At 44.4% G+C, this 18,650-nt stretch overlaps 1 protein-coding gene across 1 annotated transcript; it reads left to right on the top strand.

The window, feature by feature from the left end:
* Window positions 1-3,134: 3,134 nt before the first annotated feature.
* Window positions 3,135-17,311, top strand: LOC119649699 (40S ribosomal protein S4). Its single transcript, XM_038051967.1, has 5 exons — window positions 3,135-3,235; window positions 3,625-3,883; window positions 3,942-4,039; window positions 4,300-4,471; window positions 17,018-17,311. The coding sequence occupies exons 1-5, from the start codon at window positions 3,233-3,235 to the stop codon at window positions 17,272-17,274; spliced, it is 789 nt and encodes a 262-aa protein (XP_037907895.1). The 5' UTR covers window positions 3,135-3,232; the 3' UTR covers window positions 17,275-17,311.
* The last annotated feature ends 1,339 nt before the right edge of the window (window positions 17,312-18,650 follow it).

Below are 18,650 nucleotides of genomic sequence, written 5' to 3'. Positions count from 1 at the left end.
TTTTAGCGTTTACCTGACCCCAAATGAGACGATGCCGAACTTCCTGCGCCGGCTTGCTGCTCTGGAGGACGCCGTTTCGAGCACGGAGGGGCGAACACTGGTAGATGGTGATTTTTATGCTAGGGCCTTTGAATGGGGATGCCTCAGCCATACTCCAGAGGGAATCGGGTTCTGGAAATGGTGGCGAGGACCCAGCTCGTTGTTGTAAACACCGGATCCACGCTAACGCACGAAAGAAGCATCCCTAGCATAACTTTTGCGTCGGAATCTCTGGCGCCATCGGTGGACAGGTGGCGAATCCTGAAAGACTTCTTGGCAACTGATCACCAGTACATCGCGTTCGAAGTGGTTGATGCACTTGTTAAACCCGGCGCTCCCCCTGCGTGTGGAATGTCACGAGGGTTGAATATCGGGAAGTTCGTCGAAGCTCTTGGACCAGATACAATCGCGCTGGTGGGCGCTTCGGAAATTCAGTGATGAACCGACCAGAGGGGCCGCATTGTACGGGCATTATTCCCCAGACATCCTGTACAGGTTGATGTCAATAGCACGCAAAGCGTCAAAGTTTGCCTCGTTTTAACAATGAGATAGCTCGAAGAATCGGTTCCCCCCGTGAAAAACAAAAAGGCGCCAGATCCAGATCCTATGTTAATAGAGTTTACAGTCTCGATGGTCTTCCTAAATTTTCTGGTTAAAACCAACCGGTATCTTACCCTTCGTATTCACATAATGTTTGACAAGAGTCCCGCAAGTTGTCCTGTTTTTGCCGGGAGAGACCCTTATTATCCCTAAAGGTCATAGTCTCGGTTAGAACGTCCATTTTATGGCATTTTATGGCATTAAACCTTCTCTGAGGGATAGCACGTCAACGACACTTATGCGCCATCGTACCCAGGCCATTAAAATGTTCTTCAACTCTACTCAGGACTTCCCGAGATGCACTCTTTCTCGACCGTCCTGGGCCAAGTTCTGTTGGGTCGACCCACTTGTCGACCATCTTCAGAGAGTGGGTTCCACTGCACATTGTAACCACCAATGTAATTGTCGCCCCTCCTTAATGTCTGACTAATCCCCTGCCACTTTCGCCTCCCGATCATTTCGCCCATGAGTAACTGGCTTGTATGTTGACCAAGATCTTCGGTGGAATTTTACAAACTGGTGCTCCGCATTCAGCTAGACTTGTTGCTCGGGGGGTTCAACACTTCCTTGAAGGAGGATATTTTTTCTTGCCACTGGAAGGTAGCGAGACTTGCGCTGATCAGCAAGGGAAAAGGAGACTTGGAGCTGCCGCTGTGTATGCTTGACACGGCCGGGAAACTACTCAAAAAGCTCATCAGGAGTAGACTCGTTGAAGCGATCCACGCTGCCGGGACTTATCGCCAAGGCAGTTCAGGTTCAGAAGAGGGAGATCCACGGTGGATGCTGTTATGAAGGTCTTGGATGCCGTTCATCGAGCCAAAGCGCACAGCCTCATAACGCTTGATGTCAGAATTGCATTTAATTCCGTAAGATGAACAGATATGCTAGGCACATTAGAAAACTCATTCCACGTGCCAAGCTATCTCTTGCGGATATTAAGGGATTATCTGAAAAACCGCTCTTTGCTAAATGAGACGCTAGAGGAGGTTGGAAATCATGTCGGGAGTAGCATAGGAAGCTATTCTTGGGCCAGACCTCTGAAACGCTCCCTACGATATTCTGCTGAGATACGATACGCCTGAAGAGTCGCGTCTGGTCGGTTATGTAGACGATGTTGCTACATTTGTTGCCGGGCGCACTGTTGAACAGGTGCAAAGCAGACTTGACACACGGGTAAGCGAATGGATGACTGCTCATGGTTTCAGCCTTGCGCTGGGAAAAACCGAAGTAGTCAACTTGACCAGGAAGAGAATACCCACTTTACGCCCCATATCGATTGGCGAGTTGACTATATAGTTAAAACCAGCGGTTAAATACCTTGGTTTAATGTTCGACGCAAAGATGAGCTTCTTCGAATAAATTAAAGCAGCAGCGGACAGGGCTGCGCGGAGGTATGGGCCGATGCCCTCGACAAGTAGGTGCATCATAAACGCCTTGCTGAAGTGCAGAGAAGGGGAGCTTTGGGAGTGACACTGCTTCAGAAGGGGCTGTCATGGTGATCGCTGTAGTGATCCCCGTTCCCCTCCTAGCCAAGGAGCGCAAAGCTATCTACCGCCGTAAGGGCGAAAAATTAAAGAGAGGTGCTTGCCCATGGAGAACGTCAACGCACTTACTGAGCAGCAATTCTCTTGGAAAAATGAGCAAAGGGACAGATGAACTGCGCGGCTCATCGGAAATTTAGATCCGAACGCGCATGCAGGCTTTCGGTCTTACCTGCACAGGATTGGGATGATGTCATTTAGTGAATATGTGTTATGCAATGGAGTGGCGGTTGACGCTGAGCAAATGCTTTTTCTTTTGTCAGCTGCTTTATGCAGACACAGGGGAGCTCTTTCCAGACAACATTGTCAGAGAGATGCTGAGGAGTGCTGGCAGCTAGAGTCGTGTTGCGCATTTTGTTCGGGTTCTTTCTATTGCGAAGAAGATTGAACTCGATCGGCGGAGGAATCGAATTACAGGGGGTTCCCTCAACTCTAGCAACTCCCTTCCGACCTTCCAATCCCATTGGTGAAAGGGATTGCCTGACTTGAAGGCTCCCAAAGCCGGAAGAGCAGGAAGGCTAGCCCGAAGTAATGTCAGACGGTTCCAGGCTAGTTCTCTGATGACAGGGATGTATTTAGTTGATAGTCCAACGGTTTGCTGTTGCGGGAGTTGAACACTCTATGCTTTAACGCATTCACCTATCCTACTCTAAAAAAATACCCACCTTCTTTATTTGGGCTTGAAACCAGCTTGCTATGTAAATAACATGAATGTTATTGATTGCTTCTATGCCAGAATGAAAGGAAAGTGAAATGCCTTTACATAAATATTTTCTATGATGAAAAATACACATAATTCTAACAATGGAATTTTCTTACAAATTTGCTTGTCTGGTTCGACTTAAAACATGTAAAAGTTTACAAAAACAAGAAAATTTACAATAATTTGCGGCATTAATGTAATAAATTATCAAATTCTTACTATTTGGTATTCTACAATGTCGCCTAACAGATGTCGCTAGTATCAGTTTCAATCCACTGCAGTCTAAACGAGGCTTGTCAAACTCAGCAACTTCCTTGACAGATTCTTTCCTTTCGTATATGCTCGCAAGATGGTGGGTATCGGTGAGAAGCGCGGCCTTAATTTGAGTGCATCGTATCGTAAATGTCTTTAAATTACCTTCAAAACGTGGCACGACATCCTTTTAAAAGTCTATTTCGTGATATCATGGGTATTTTCGATTGCTGCCGGTAAATTCTCTAATAAAAGTGTTTGACAGATACTTCGCCCGGGTCCGTAGTCCTACTGTTGTGTCCACTGGAAAACATCAGCAAACGTGGAGATATTTATCCGGTTTTCGTGTAAATAATTAATGTTGAAAGTAGTTCTTACGATGCGGTGCATTCAAATTAAGGATTCTGTGCGATTAGCGTGTTGTAAACATAACCTGGCGAGCGGGAAGTGCATTTGTGAAGTTCTAAATGAATTGTTTCGTTCTGACAGGCTCGAGGTCCCAAGAAGCATTTGAAGCGTTTAAATGCCCCCAAGGCATGGATGTTGGACAAATTGGGAGGCGTGTTCGCTCCCCGTCCATCAACCGGCCCACACAAGTTGCGCGAGTCCTTGCCGCTGTTGATTTTCTTGAGAAATCGCTTGAAGTATGCCCTGACCGGGTCCGAAGTCACCAAGATCGTGATGCAGAGACTTATCAAGGTCGACGGTAAGGTCCGTACCGACCCAACATTCCCTGCTGGATTCATGGGTAAGTTACGAAGGAGGTGGTGCACTGAATAGACTTATTAAGTGTCAATTATTTGCAGATGTTATCACCATTGAGAAGACTGGCGAATTCTTCCGTCTTGTCTACGATGTCAAGGGACGTTTCACCATCCATCGGATCTCTGCTGAGGAAGCCAAGGTTAGTTGTGTTCTACACGTGATAGTTGACACGATTCGCGCGTTCTGCGTTGTTTGTTTGTGTAAAAGGGGCAGCCATGTGAATGAATCTAGCTTTAAAGCAGAAGTTTCTTAAGATCTTTCAAAGGTTTACGTAGAAGCATTTCCAAGTATCCAAGCGTGGGGTGAAATATTCGGCGGAATCAGTGAATCTCAACTTCAACTCGTTACCAATATTTTTGCAATGAAACCTCTAACAATACTTTGTTTTTCATTTTCCAGTACAAATTGTGCAAGGTCCGCAAGACTCAACTCGGCCACAAGGGAATCCCATTCCTCGTCACACACGACGGTCGCACAATCCGTTACCCTGATCCATTGATCAAGGCTCACGATACCGTTCAATTGGACTTGGCCAGCGGCAAAATCACCGACCACATCAAATTCGATTCAGGTAAGAATATTTCGCTAGTTCTTTGTCCCCATCTGAATAAAAACACAACCACTAGACATATATGTTTGTTCTGCTTCATTAGGAGGCTTATTATTTGCACTAGATTTAAGCCCGGCGACTTCCAGCATCTCATGCCTTTTTCTGAGTGCGAGAACAGATTTGATATAAACTCAAAAAATCCAGGTAAATGGTTGCCACTGGTAGTCAAATCTTACCACAAAGGCTACATACAGAAGGGACAAATCTAGTTTTTAGGCGGAGTGTCAAAGCAAATACCATAGGTGCGCTTGTGCATACTTCTCCATCTCATGCATACGACACTAAAATCAGTAAATGCACGAGATTTTTCACCCGCAAATGGTTGTGAACGTCGGAACATGTGCAATGCTTTTCTTTCATCATGTAAATCTAAGCAATGCGGGCGGAGGCGAATCTCCGGTTTGTAGTCTTCTTGCCTTTTATATCTTCTTCAGCTTTTGTCCCTGGGGGTTGGCTCGTCTTTATCGGTTACACCATTTTGCTTTCTTAGTATCAATAGGATGCAATAGCAAGGCTTTCAAATCACCATCAATTCGTCGGTTTTCCCGGCCGGCCTTTTGGTCGTCTCCCATCTCAATCAATTTTCAGAGCCATAGAGGGCGACAGGGCGGTAAATTTTCGACTTGAGACGTTAGTTGATACGTCCATTACAAAGAGCTCTAAATGTGGAACGCCACTTCAAGGTTGCGCTAATTCGCGAAGCAATTTTATAACGCAGCTCCTCATGGACTCATATCATTGATCTGAAATATTGGTTTGGGGAAAAAGTAATGTCGTATTTCTGATCGAATTTTAACGCTTTATTTAACATACTTAAATTATCCGATTTAAGTCAAATATGCGCCGGGTTGTTCGCAAACTTAGAAGGCAACTCCATTATCCCCCTCTTCTAAAAAAAACCCTTATTTGCAAAATACTCAGACAGCCGGTCTTCGCAAGCCTCTTTTGAGGCGAACTTAGTAGCACCAAGAGCGTTTTGCATGGACCGGAAGAGATGGTAATCACTTGGTGCCAGGTCCGGACTATACGGTGAGTGCGATAGGACATCCCATCCGATCTCCCGTAGCGTCTGGCGAGTCATTAAAGATGTGTCAGGCCGAGTGTTGTTTTGGTGGAACACAACACCATTCCTATTGATCAATCCTGGCCGCTTCTGGTCAATCGCCTGCTTCAAACGGTTGAGTTGCTCACAGTAGAGGACCGAATTGAGGGTCTGGCCATAGTTGAGCAGCTCATAGTGAATGACCCCCTTCGAATCCCACCAAACATACAGCAAAACCTTCCTGGCCGTCAATCTGGGCTTGGCGATGGTTTGGGTCGGCTCGCCGCGCTCCGACCTCGATCTTTTTCGCTTGAGATTTTCGTACATGATCCACTTTTCATCATCAGTCACCATCCGCTTCAAAAATGGGTCGAATTCGTTGCGTTTCAGCATTGCATCGCAGGCGTTGATTCGGTCTAAGAGATTTTTTCCCGTCAACTCGTGTTGCACCCAAACTTCCAGCTTTTTTTGGAATCCAATCTTTTGCAAATGGTTCCAAAAGGTTATGGCCCTTACCCAGTTGTGGCCAATTGAGCGAATGCTCACATGAGATTGAAACCTACGAACACAACACTGTCAAAGAGGCACTTGTAGCACAGATTGGTGTCTTCAAATCGCGGTATAGTATGACCCGATGCGATCAGTACAACACAAGATATGTTTAAGTGTTGCCATTTATTGAAAAAATCCGACATTTCTTTTTCCCCAACCCAATATTACTATGTCCGGATAGCTCAGTGGTTAGAGCACTAGGCTGTCATACGGAAGGTCGCGGTTCAAATCTCACTGGTGGCAGTGGAATTTGCATCGTGATTTGACGTCGGATACCAGTCAACTCAGCTGTGAATGAGTACCTGAGTCAAATCAGGGTAATAATCTCGGGCGAGCGCAATGCTGACCACATTGCCTCCTAGTGTACTGTTACGGTCTTGAATGAAGTGCTCTAACACACTTCAAGGCCCTGATCCAATATGGATTGTTGCGCCAACGATTATTATTATTATTTCCGAGTTATCACAATCTCGGCAGATGCCGGATTTTACCTAATACTAGCACTAAGTGCCAAGCATTTAGGCTCGGACGATCCTACCTACTTAAAAACTAAAAGGGGCACTGGTGGTGGTGGCCGGTGGTAGGTCAGTGGGAAAATCCGTCGAGTATTCCCCGCAACATCGAGCACGTATGCAGAATGGTGTACTTCTGCATGGTTTGAACCAGACTGTGCGAAAGTCCCAGGACATCAAGGGAAGCCGTCAGGGATTTAGGTACAATACCTGTAGCTGACAATATTATGGGAACTACAACCACCCGCTCGAAACGCCAAATTTCTTTGATTTCCCGAGCCAATGGCTCATAGTTCACCTTCTTCTCCACGTATTTGCGTTCAATGTTGCTATTATGGGGGATAGCAACATCAATAATATACGCGGAGCGACTCGTCTTGTCAACTAACAGTACGTCAGGCTTGTTGTGTGCGGTATGGCGATCAGTCAGAACTTGCCGGTCCCAATACATGCTGTAAGCAGAACTATCAAGTACTGCTTGCGGCTCGTATCGGTAAACCGGACATGTCCCCGTGATCAGCCCATGCTTGTATGCAAGGTTTTGATGGATAACCTTACATACAGCATTATGCCTGGTGATGTACTGCACCGGTGCCATAACAGTACAGCCAGAAATGAGATGGTCCAACGTCTCTAACGCCGAACCACACATTCTGCACTGGTCGTTCTCCACCCGTTCTTTCATGATGAGCTTTTTATAAGCTCGGGTGGCGACCACGCCATCCTGAATGGCACACATGAACCCCTCCGTCTCAGCAAAGAGCTCGCCAGCACACAGCCATCTGTTCGACAGATGCAAATCGACAAATCGCTGCCAAAGACAATTCACGTGTTTACCGTGCATTGCCTTCGACTTCCATTCCTCGACCCGCTCTTGGTCCGACTTCACTCCACTCAGAGGATTGAAAGATCGATCCTTCAAGTTAAGTGGAGTCAGTCCACAGTCTGCCTTACAGACAGCCGCATGCAAGGGACTCGCCTGCTCTTTGCTGTAAAAATAAGCGCGCAGCGAGTCGACTTGGCGATGATGTTGTGCCGCCACGTCAACCACGCCCCTCCCTCCGATGTCACGAGGCAGGTTCATCCGCTCCACGGCAGACTTTGGGTGATGCATTCGGAATTTGGACATAGTTGTCCGTATCCGCCGCTGGACGTTTTCCAGGTCGGTCTTCGTCCACGGCAATATTCCGAATGCATAAGCCAGTGAAGGGATAGCGAATACATTCAACGCGCTTATTTTATTCTTCCCCGAGAGATGCGATTTCAGCATCAGCTTTACACGTCGCAGGAATTCGGACAGCAGAGCTTCCTTCAGATCACCAACTCGAGCATGGGTTCCTTGCAGAATTCCTAAGTACTTGTAGAAGTCTGTCTCGGTCATAGCTTCGATGTGGAGGTCACCAATGCTATGTCCGGCATGCGGCTCGTGATGACCTTTGCGGATGGCTTGGATTCGACATTTGTCTAATCCAAACTCCATCCGAATATCACGGCTGAACATGTCTATTATTCGTAACAGACTTCTAAGATGGTTGTCAGTACCAGCATACAGCTTGATGTCATCTAGGTACATCAAGTGTGTCAGTTCGCACTTAGCACGTAGGCCATATTTTATTGCAAAACCATGCCCTCTAGCATCATTCAGTAGCCATGAAAGGGGGTTCAGTGCCATACAAAACCAAAGAGGACTCAATGAATCCCCCTGGAAGATGTCCCTCCGTATACGGATGGGCTCTGAGGTATTAGCACCCTCAGATATACGGACTGATAAAGTGGTATGCCACCCTTCCATGACTGTCGCCAAAAACTTTATTAGTTTCGGATCAATGCGATACAGATGTAGGATATCGATTAGCCAGGTATGCGGAACGCTGTCGAAAGCCTTGGCATAATCGGTATAGCAACTGAAGAGGTTTCTTTGGCCTCTAGTTGCTTGTCCTACAACTACCGAGTCGATAATGAGTTGCTCTTTGCAACCCCTTGACCCAACTCGGCAGCCCTTCTGCTCCTCGGACAGAATGTTGTTGGTCTTGAGGTGCGCATTGATCCTTCCACTAATAATGGACGTGATGAATTTGTAGAGGGTTGGTAAGCAAGTGATCGGTCTTGTGTCTGCGGAGTCCTGCACCGTGTCCTTCTTAGGGATAAGGTAGGTAATCCCCGCAATGAGGAAAGGTGGAAATTCCTCTGGCCGACTCATGACCTCATTTATACTGCGTGCCAACCGACTGTGTACGCTGGTAAATTTCTTATACCAGAAATTCTGCACCCGATCCAGACCTGGGCCCCTCCAGTTCTTCGAGCTGTTTATGGCTCGTCGAACTTCCTCTTCGGTAACATCCGCGAAATTCATGCCAGGCATATTGGCATGGTGGGTGCCTTCGGCGGTGATCCACTCAGCATGCTGGGCAGGTAACCCCCAAAGTCCACCCCAATACTCTTTCGCTTCCGTCATCGAGAACTGTATTGTCTGGGCGCTCTATTGGGATTCGTTGAGAGATCTGAAAAAGCTCCGCTGGTTCCTCGCGTATGTTGCATTCTGGACACGTCTGGAATAACTTTCGCCATACCGCCGTAACCGACTGCATATGACAGAAAGTTTCTGTTTTAGTGTGTCCAGAATTTCAACAACGGGTGTCTCACAGGGGATGGCATAGTTCCGGTAAACCCTCTGCACTTTGTTTCTCACCCGTCGGCTGGCATTGCCAGTGCTGATTTGAATCAGTCTAGCAATGTCCTGCCTTAGTGAGTCCCGCCGACGTTCCAAACGAATTTTCCATGGTGGATCTCTTTTGTCACTCAAACCAATAACACGAAAGCGAATCTTCTGACCGTGCAATTTGATAGCCGCAACTGCACCACAATACACAAGTGATTGTAGTTGCAGCAGCGACATATCAGCACACAGTCGAGATGCAATCTCATCATTAATTTGAGATAGAATTCCCGGAGTTGCTGGAGATGCATAGAGCCTGGGAATGCCTGGTCTATGCAAAGGATCCCCATCGACTCTCGGTCACCAGTTTCCCCGATGACTTCAAGTCGAACACGTTCCCTGATGGTGGCCGGGATTGTGTCGCTGCGAGTAATAAAGCGGTACTGGTCTGCGACTCGCTGCACAGTCACGTGCGCGAATTGCGGGAAACGCTCGACGAATCTCTGGTGCAACAAGGGGCGGTAAAATGTTGTACCCGCCCTCGCCGTTATTTCGTAGTAGGAGCGGATGATGAAGAGGTTCATTTCTTCAGTCCATTTCATCCGCTTCCTACGCGAACCTGCTGAAGTGGTCGCCACAGGTTGTGGCGAAACAGCTGCAGCAGGCGGAGCTGTGCTCCTGGTCGTCGTGGCGCCTAGACGTCGAACCGCCTCACGACTAGCGGTTTCGACGCCGTGCTGTCCATTACGAGAGCCCGACCCAGCCACCAAGTCAGACGACTCCCGCCGGTTATCCGTACCGGACCTTACATTTCTCCTTCTTCTCATTTTTGGTGGTGCATTTTATCCCTAGCTGCCAGGTGTGTAGATAGCTTCCTTAGTGAGTAATCTGCAAGACTGCAAAGTTCCTGCACTTTCCTCACCTACCCCCTGAGACGCTGCGGTGGCGTACAGCCATTCAGACTGAAGCTATCCATCCCTCCTCCTTTCACAACCGGGCTTGGGACCGGCTTCGGCGGAGTTATTAATATTACTATTAGTTAGGAGTTATTAGTATTATTATTAATATTACTATGAGACGATTCGGTCGTGCATCGTACTGAATGAGTTCTTCAACCCATAACTCTGTTCTTCAATACGAGGCACGTCCAGGAAGTAAATGTGTACTCCCTTTGTGTAATCTTCAAAATTTTATGTTAAAAACGAAAATTACAATGTACAACTGTAAATTATGTAAGTTTTTTTTCAATATAGTCACCATCCATTTCGATGAAGCTGGTGTGAGGCAAAGGATCAGGTTTTCGATGCTTCCTTGAAAAAAAAATCCCGCTAGTTTTTTCATTTCTTCGATTGTCGTTCCGCAACCGAATAGATGGCTATCTGACTACGTTAAGTTAGGGGAACGCGGGGTAGGTTCAAAACGCCCTATCCAAACAAGTCTAGGAGTGACGTTGACTGTGAGAGGTCGAAAGTGATCATTTCTTTAACGGATCCATTTTCAGAAACTACCCAGGCCCTGGCCTCAAAATATTCTCCATATCCATATATCGCGATGTTGTCCGTTATGTCGCCCTCTATGGTTCTGAGTGTTGGCCGACTATAAAAGAAAATGAACGGCGTCTTGTGGTAATGAAGACGAAGATATTGCGTTGGACTAGTGGCGTGACACGTTTTAATCACATCCGAAATGAGAATATCCGCTATCGTTATGGTCGTATGGTCACACCATTCGTGCTAACGAGAATTCACTTACCAAGATTGGTGTTAACATCGTAGTCGGTGGTAAACGACCAAAAGGCAGGCCGAAACAACGGTGGCCTGATACGCGGGATGGGGATTAAAAAGCCTCGAGATTGCACCCAGATCAGGCATTCGATAGAACCAAATGGCGAAACCGATCTCGACGGGTCGACCCCGCTTGTGAACGAGAGAAAGGCTGAAGAAAAAGAAAAAGAAAACTAACAAAGTTACAGTAGCTCAAAGTTGAGTTTACGGTGTAAATTTACTTCAGCTAAATATCAATATCACACTAAATTGAGTAGTTTGAAATGCTAAATGCATATACATAATGGGCTACGTACAAATGGGATAGTTCTGCACTCAAATATACTCAAAGAGATATCGCTTTGTTCCTCCGCTGCCTAAGGATCCTTTACACTTCGCAGTAAATTCCGCAAGGCGGACGATCGACTTGAACCTACAATTTCCTGTTGAAATTTTATTATCCAATTTATGATGTTGAATAGGTAGGAATACGCGATACTTACTACTTCGTGGTGGCTTATGCTTCGAAAATAATGTTGTATGGGCAGGCCTGTTGTGTTGCTTGATTTTCCTTACGATCAGCTTCTCAATAGTCTTCGGGTTGTATCCATTCTTAATAGTGGTGTCAATAAAAATGCTGTTTTTATTTGTAGAAGAAGTTGTAGTATGTGATCAGTCGGCGAAGCATACAATTATAGGCTCGCATTTTTCAAGGTTTTTTGTGTAAAACAAAACCTTATTAAAATCGGTTTATTGTTTGTCACACGCATTTTTCTCGGAGACGGCTTTAGCGACGGTGGAAAGGTGGGACCTGTGAACGCTCACGCATACAGTGAGTTACATCCTTCTACGTCGATTTTAAGGCGGGGTCCCCATACATGCAAAAAGGTTGGTGTACATTTTTTTTTATCAAATATAGTCAACTGGGATATCAAGTGAAAGGTTTTGATTAGTACTATCCGAAGCCCGGCTTAGTTTTGACATTTGATGGAGAGTGTGCGGGTCGAAAGTGATCATTTCTTTATCAAACTCAATCTCAGAAACTATCCAACACACAAATCTGAAAAATATCAAGAGGCTGCGACTATATAGTGCCTAGGTTCCGAAATACCCTCCATCAATCTGTTCAAATAAAGTTAATAATAGTATTATATAATTATAATTTTTAGTAGTTTATTGCAAAACCCCCCTTAAGTTCATCCTAGCACGACTCCCAAGTTTTGTGGAAATCGCACCATTGATAACAAAGTTATGATAGGTCAAATTTGACTTTGAATGTCAACATCACGCAAAAGTGGATATTCTCACATAATATATTCATAAATTGCGTGCTAGGTCCTAATGGGACAAATGCACACTTAAATGGTTTTATAAAAGAAATACACAAAACCTTTCATATCTGAAGCGTCCAGCTGCCGGTTTCCCGATTTGTTGGGAAAATGTATGGTGTAAAGTTGCTGGTATCGTTCTCTGCTTTGCATGTTGCCTTACGGAATATTGCGAACTCAAGATTCCCGATAGAGTTGATGATATTCTGGTCTAGGAAGGGTAGATCATCGTCCTTTTCTACCTCTAGTGCAAACTCAATTTTATGATGAATCTTATTTATCGAGGAGATGACCTTGTCGATGTCGTCTCTTCTAACAGTCGCAAATATGCTTTCGACTAAATTTCTTCTTCGATTGATGACATGAACCTTTCAGTGAGTAGCGGCGAGAGGGATTCCCCATCGCTACTCCCGAAGGGGTTTTGTAGAATCTATTTCGGAACGTAAAATAGTTTTCGTTCATGCAGGGCCTGGCAAGGTTTGCATAAATTCGAACTTTTCTTCTCCATTCCGGGCCAGATCTAAACTAGCTCAGTTATTTTTCAAGTTCGGAAATTGACTCTTTCACTGGCGAGTCGGAAAACGATGCCTTCACGTCGAACGATAGGTTTAGTCCACCTTTAGACAATTGGGTAATAACCAAGTGCGGCTTTCTTATTATCACATTTCTTTCATTGGAATTTCTATTCCGGGCCCTGCCAGAATCCTCCTGCACTCCTCTCGTCAGGGATTGCGGGGAATAAGTATAAAGCACATAGTTTTTTTTTTTTAATTTCCCGCTGTTCATTAATATATTTTTAGTGTAATTGTAATGTAATCTGAACGATGGTAGATTTCTTTATGCCAATTTCATTTATTTGGTTTCATTCATCAAGAACTAGGCCTACCTAGTGTTTTCGCACTATTCCTGGCGGCAGATTCTCCAATTGATCATTATATAGGCTTGTCGTTTGTTGTTTTTGGCTATATCGAAGACTACATTTTCATAATCTCTTGTGATTTGTGGTTCAAAAATTAGCCTAAATTAAATAATTTTGCACGACGGTCACTAGTTACCTTGAAAATTTGGTGGTATATTAGTAACACAACGAGTAAAATACATTAAAATCAATATATTGCTTATGGCCTACCTTTAACGGGCTCAGTTTCCCGTTTTATAGATACATTGCAAAGTGTGAGCGGCAGTGGTAGTCTTTCCTGAAATTATTGTATAGTTTTATAGGAAGTAGTGGTTATCAATCATGAATAAAGTTTGACTCATTTTTTTTTAGAGACTTCACTGGTTTCTATTGGTACAAGTTTGAGTTTGGCTTTAAGATTGTCTGGGCTGCATTGTGCTATTCCCTCAATTTTGGTAAAATTTGTCAGTTACGACTCCATTATGATGCATTGATGGATTCACTACAGGAGGTGACAGATTTTCTTTTAGTTATTATCATTGGGACTGCAGAGAATATATACACAGTATAGCTATAAATTCTGTCAGTACTCTGAAAATTTATTACAGCAAAACTAAAATAAATATAAAGCTGAAATTATGCCAGAAGGTACAAAATAGCCGAATAAATTATTCGAAATTATCGCCACGGTTTTTCATACAAAGCTTCAGAGTTTTTCCAGCCTTATTTTACGCGCAGCTTTCACTATACTGGCCTTCAAAGTTGCCAAATTGGAGTGCCGACGAAGACAGGCGACCTCTTCAAGGTTATTCTACAGAAAATCCGTCAGTCAACGCTATGAAATCTGGTACACTCATCGATAACCCAATTATGAATTTTCGTGACCTTGTGGGCTGGCGCAAAATCCTGCTGAAAGTGCCACGCCCTCGAACAAGCTTTCATTCGGAGGCTCAACTACGGTAGCTAACATCTTTTCATACACTGTTGAGTTGGTCTTGACACCGGATTCACAAAAATGAATGTCCGTCACGCTGTGGTAGGAAACTCCCCACGACACCATCATTGAAGGAAGGTGGTGCCCCCTTTGAACGGGATCATTATGCTCGTAACATGACCTTCCATATAAACTCTCATTTTGGCGATTAAATTTTTATTCGATAGAAAAGGATTTTGTAATGCTCATTTTTTGTGAAGCATTTTACCTGAAGAGGGTTTTCTTTTAACGATGGCTTTCATGGCGCCTGTAGGCCCCTGATTGGAGATATGACTCGTGGTACGTGTGGGGAGGTTCATTTCACTCGCTAAACGCTTCTGTTTGCGTAACGGAATCCGACAAACTCTTGTATGAACAGTTTGCACAACACTCTGCAGTCGTACAGACCTCGGACGCCTCTATCTCGCCCGATCTTCGAGGTCATTTGTTTCTCTGTAACGTTGTAACGTTCGGTACACGAATCGTTCACTTATGGATAGCGGTTTAAGCGTTTTATGAATCTCTTTCATTTGTATTAAGCAACAATAGCCACGCTTTTCTCATATTTCTTCTCATTGTAGCACTGCTCACGAATAACTACCTGTGGTGGTCTGAAATTTAATTGGGAGTAAGAGGGCGATCCTATATTACACGTTCACAGTATTGCCCCTGTTTTTCGTTTCTCATTTCTCTCGTTACGTTTCGCGATTTATTGACAGGCAATATTGTGTATATATCAGTTTGATTTTTATATTCAAAGTAGATCCTTACCAACTATCCACTTCTCAGTGGTCAGACGTAGCAAATTCACAGGAAGTATAGACTTTATGCCTGGAAAAATGTTAAGTCCGGAAGCGTCTCGACTTGGAAGCAGCAATGCTTGAAATCACTTCTCTTTTTTTCCATATTTAACTCGCATTCGCATTTTATGGTGGTTGATTGGTTCATTGTTATGTGGTAAAGTCTCAATAAAGATCATATCAAGATTGTTTCAAAAATAAAGTTCCCATATTTTTTTCAGGCATACGGAATTTTTTATTTGACAAAAAAAGCGAATACACCATTGGAAGCGTTGATCTTTAAACTGTTTTTCTACATAGTCGCCGTTTTTTTCTATGCATTTTTTCTGACGAGAAATCCAATTTTGCATTCTCGCCTCAAAGAAGTTCGCTCTTAACGCGTTGAGAAAGCTGAGGACTTCTTGCAACTCGTCGTCCGTCTCGAATCGTTGACCGCCTAGGGCTCCTTTAACTCCAGGAACAGATGGAACCCGCTGAGTGCAATGTTAAGGCTATAACGGGGATGGGCAATGATTTCTCAGCGAAATCTCTCGATTAAGTCCTTCGTTTGTTGCGAGACATGCGGATGCGCAATGTCGTGGTGTAGTCTTACGTCTATGGAGAGGTTTCCCCTACGACGATTTTGCATTGCCCGTCTGAGCGTTTTCAAGGTCTCGGAATAACTCGTCGAGTTTATTATGGCCCTTCTATGTATACACTCGATAAGCAGTACACCACGCCGCCGATCTCAAAACATCGTTGCCATGACTTTTCTTGCTGATAGCTTCTGCTTAAACTTTTTGGGCGACTCGGTGTGGTTGTTGTTTTGTTTCCGGAGCAACGTAACGGCACCAAGTTTCATTCCCCGGAACAATGGAGTCTAAGAAGTCTTCGGCGTTCTCGTCACCTTGACTCAAAAACTCCCGAGCACAGTCGAGACGCTGCTGTTTGTAGATTTCTGAAAGCACGCACAAACCTTGTGGTAGCCTAGGTTTTCTTTCAAAATCGTGTCAATTGAAACTTCAGAAGACCCGGGGAATTTCAGCAGCCAATTATCGGATCGTGATTCGCTCAATCTTCGCCATAACTTAGTCGGACATCGACGGCTTCCCGCTCCGTTGTCCATTGTGGATGTCCGTGGGCAGTCAGCGAACCCTACACCCTTGGGGACATGTTGAATATTTATACACGTTTTCCCATACACTTCCCTTAACGGGTGATGAATTTCTATGGGTGGTAATTTTTGTGGGTGCAAAAATTGGATAACCGCACGAATTTCGTAAGGCCGATGAAGGGCTCCACCGCGGATGACTCAGGCCGGTGCTGACCGTTACAGACGGGCGATTTTTGTTGTCAGTGGTGGGGGAACCAGCAAACAAGGCGGTGTTACCAGATTTCGCGAACCTTATTTCTGAAACAACCTTCATATATCAGATACTTCTGAAACCAACTGTTTCCTTTATCAATGCGAGCCCATTCAAAGACGTATTGAAATTAATTCGTTTTTAGACAAAACGTGAAACGTCCTCTTACTGTTCTTGGAATATTTGCTAACGTAACAAGTTCCATATGTCAATTATGATCCTTCCCTTGCTTCTGCAGTTGCGCGTTATCGGGAAAACAGTCATCGCGATGACGAATTTTCTATTTTACGCAAGGTGCGAGTACGCTATATTTCTCAGGCTTTGTCACGGTTTATTGCACCAAGGCCTCCCATTTGCATATTTGCTCTTACAGTTAAATTAGTTTGAAATTATCTACCTCATGTCGCTCGTGGCTATATCGAAGACCACATTTCCATATCCACAGTGGTTTGTGGTTCAAAGCATAGCCTAAATCAAATTGTTTTGCACGACGGTCACTAGTTGCCTCGTTAAATTATCGGCACATTAGTAACACAACGGGTAAAATACATTATCTAGTGATTAAGCCTTACTTATCTGATTTTATCGACCTTTTATCAACTCTCCCCATTCTAACGATTCTTTTTCTTTTCATTTACAGGCAATCTTTGCATGATCACTGGAGGTCGTAACTTGGGGCGTGTCGGTTACATTGTTAACCGTGAAAGACATCCTGGATCCTTCGATATTGTCCATATCAAGGATACACAAGGACACGTTTTCGCCACTAGATTGACCAATGTGTTTGTCATTGGCAAGGGTGCTCGTCCATACATCTCGCTGCCAAAGGGCAAGGGTGTCAAATTGAGTATCGCCGAAGAACGCGACAAACGATTGGCTGCCAAAGCTGGTCATTAATTTTATATACACATAAAAAATGTAAAATAAAACAATTTAAAAACAAACCTTATGCGTTTGATTTCTATTACCTAATTGGAGAAAATGCGGTTCTCGTCTATCTTTACCAGATGTGGATCACCGCAAGCAACGCTCGAGACGTCGAGCATAAATCAGCAGTCGTTGCTCTGCATTTGGTCTGATTTTTGTGTCATCTCTGTTGTAGAATGCTCAGCCATAAGCATTAGTTGCTCTTGTTAATTCAATTACGCAATTGCAGTTGAACTCCTCGGATTGATTTAAATTTATAATTTCAGAAAATGTCCATTGGGCTTGACACAAGCCGTTGAGGCGCGTGCATGTCTTGTTGCCTGACTTCCCGGTTAGTAGTTGTCTCTTGCAATTGCAGCTTCAGGAATCGAAACGTTCGATCAACTTCAATTATTTTATAGCCAAAAGCAATAAATTGATCGTCATTTTGTGCCATGGGTCAGATTTGTGTGCCCAAGTACAAAGTGGTTTGTCTGTTGGTTTTTTGCTGCGTGACTGAAAGCGTGTCCATTGGACGGGCTGATGCCATGTAAGTGATATGCAGCTGACTTGAGAATTTGCGACTTTAGGTAGGTTCCATAATCAGTCGTGTCGTTTGTTGGTTAGATGGACAGGGCATGGTTCAGCTGATTAAGGAGCTTCATGGTGTTGTTAATTTTATGAAGCATATTTGTTTTGGTTCTGTTTGAAGGAATTCGAATACATAGGTCAGGTCGTAAGGTCTTATCCACTTTTGTCTTATCCGTTGCTGCTGATTGAACAGTTTGAACCATTGAGTGTTGTTTTCTAAGAAGAAAGTGCTTTTCTAACTTCTAAGTGGAGAAAGTTTCTTTCCAGTTTTTAAGGAATTTGGCGAATTATGGGGATATTTCCTTTTAAATCTTATTAATTTCCTCAGACGTAAAGCTATTTTTACTTCGGAGCCTCTTGAGTAATGGAGCTCCTAACAAACAATAGTTCGAAAAGTGTTACGAATCCAAGTAAAATCACGCTCCCACTTGGTATTCTAGTAAAAATAGATTCAGCTATCATCATCAACGGCACAACAACCGGTATCCTGTCTAGGTCTGCCTTAATAAGGAACTCCAGACATTCCGGTTTTGCGCCAAGGTCCACCAATTCGATATCTCAAAAGCTGCCTGACGTCCTGGCCTTCGCCATCGCTCTATCTCAGGCAGGGTCTTCCCCGTCTTCTTTTCGGTTATAATAATAATCGTTGGCGCAACAATCCATGTTGGATCAGGGCCTTGAAGTGTGTTAGAGCACTTCATTCAAGACCGTAACGGTACATTAGGAGGCAATGTGATCAGCATTGCGCTCGTCCGAGATTATTACCCTGATTTGAT

Source organism: Hermetia illucens, chromosome 2 (genome assembly GCF_905115235.1).
Source record: "Hermetia illucens chromosome 2, iHerIll2.2.curated.20191125, whole genome shotgun sequence".
NCBI lineage: Eukaryota > Metazoa > Arthropoda > Insecta > Diptera > Stratiomyidae > Hermetia > Hermetia illucens.
The sequence above is the reverse complement of the archived record's forward strand: the minus strand, read 5'-3'. Positions and strand labels throughout refer to the sequence as shown.

Excerpts from the sequence above, each read along its gene's own strand:
- LOC119649699 (XM_038051967.1), top strand. Across the intron at positions 4,040-4,299 it reads TCTCTGCTGAGGAAGCCAAG|TACAAATTGTGCAAGGTCCG; the intron begins GTTAGTTGTGTT and ends TTCATTTTCCAG. Across the intron at positions 4,472-17,017 it reads CCACATCAAATTCGATTCAG|GCAATCTTTGCATGATCACT; the intron begins GTAAGAATATTT and ends TTTCATTTACAG.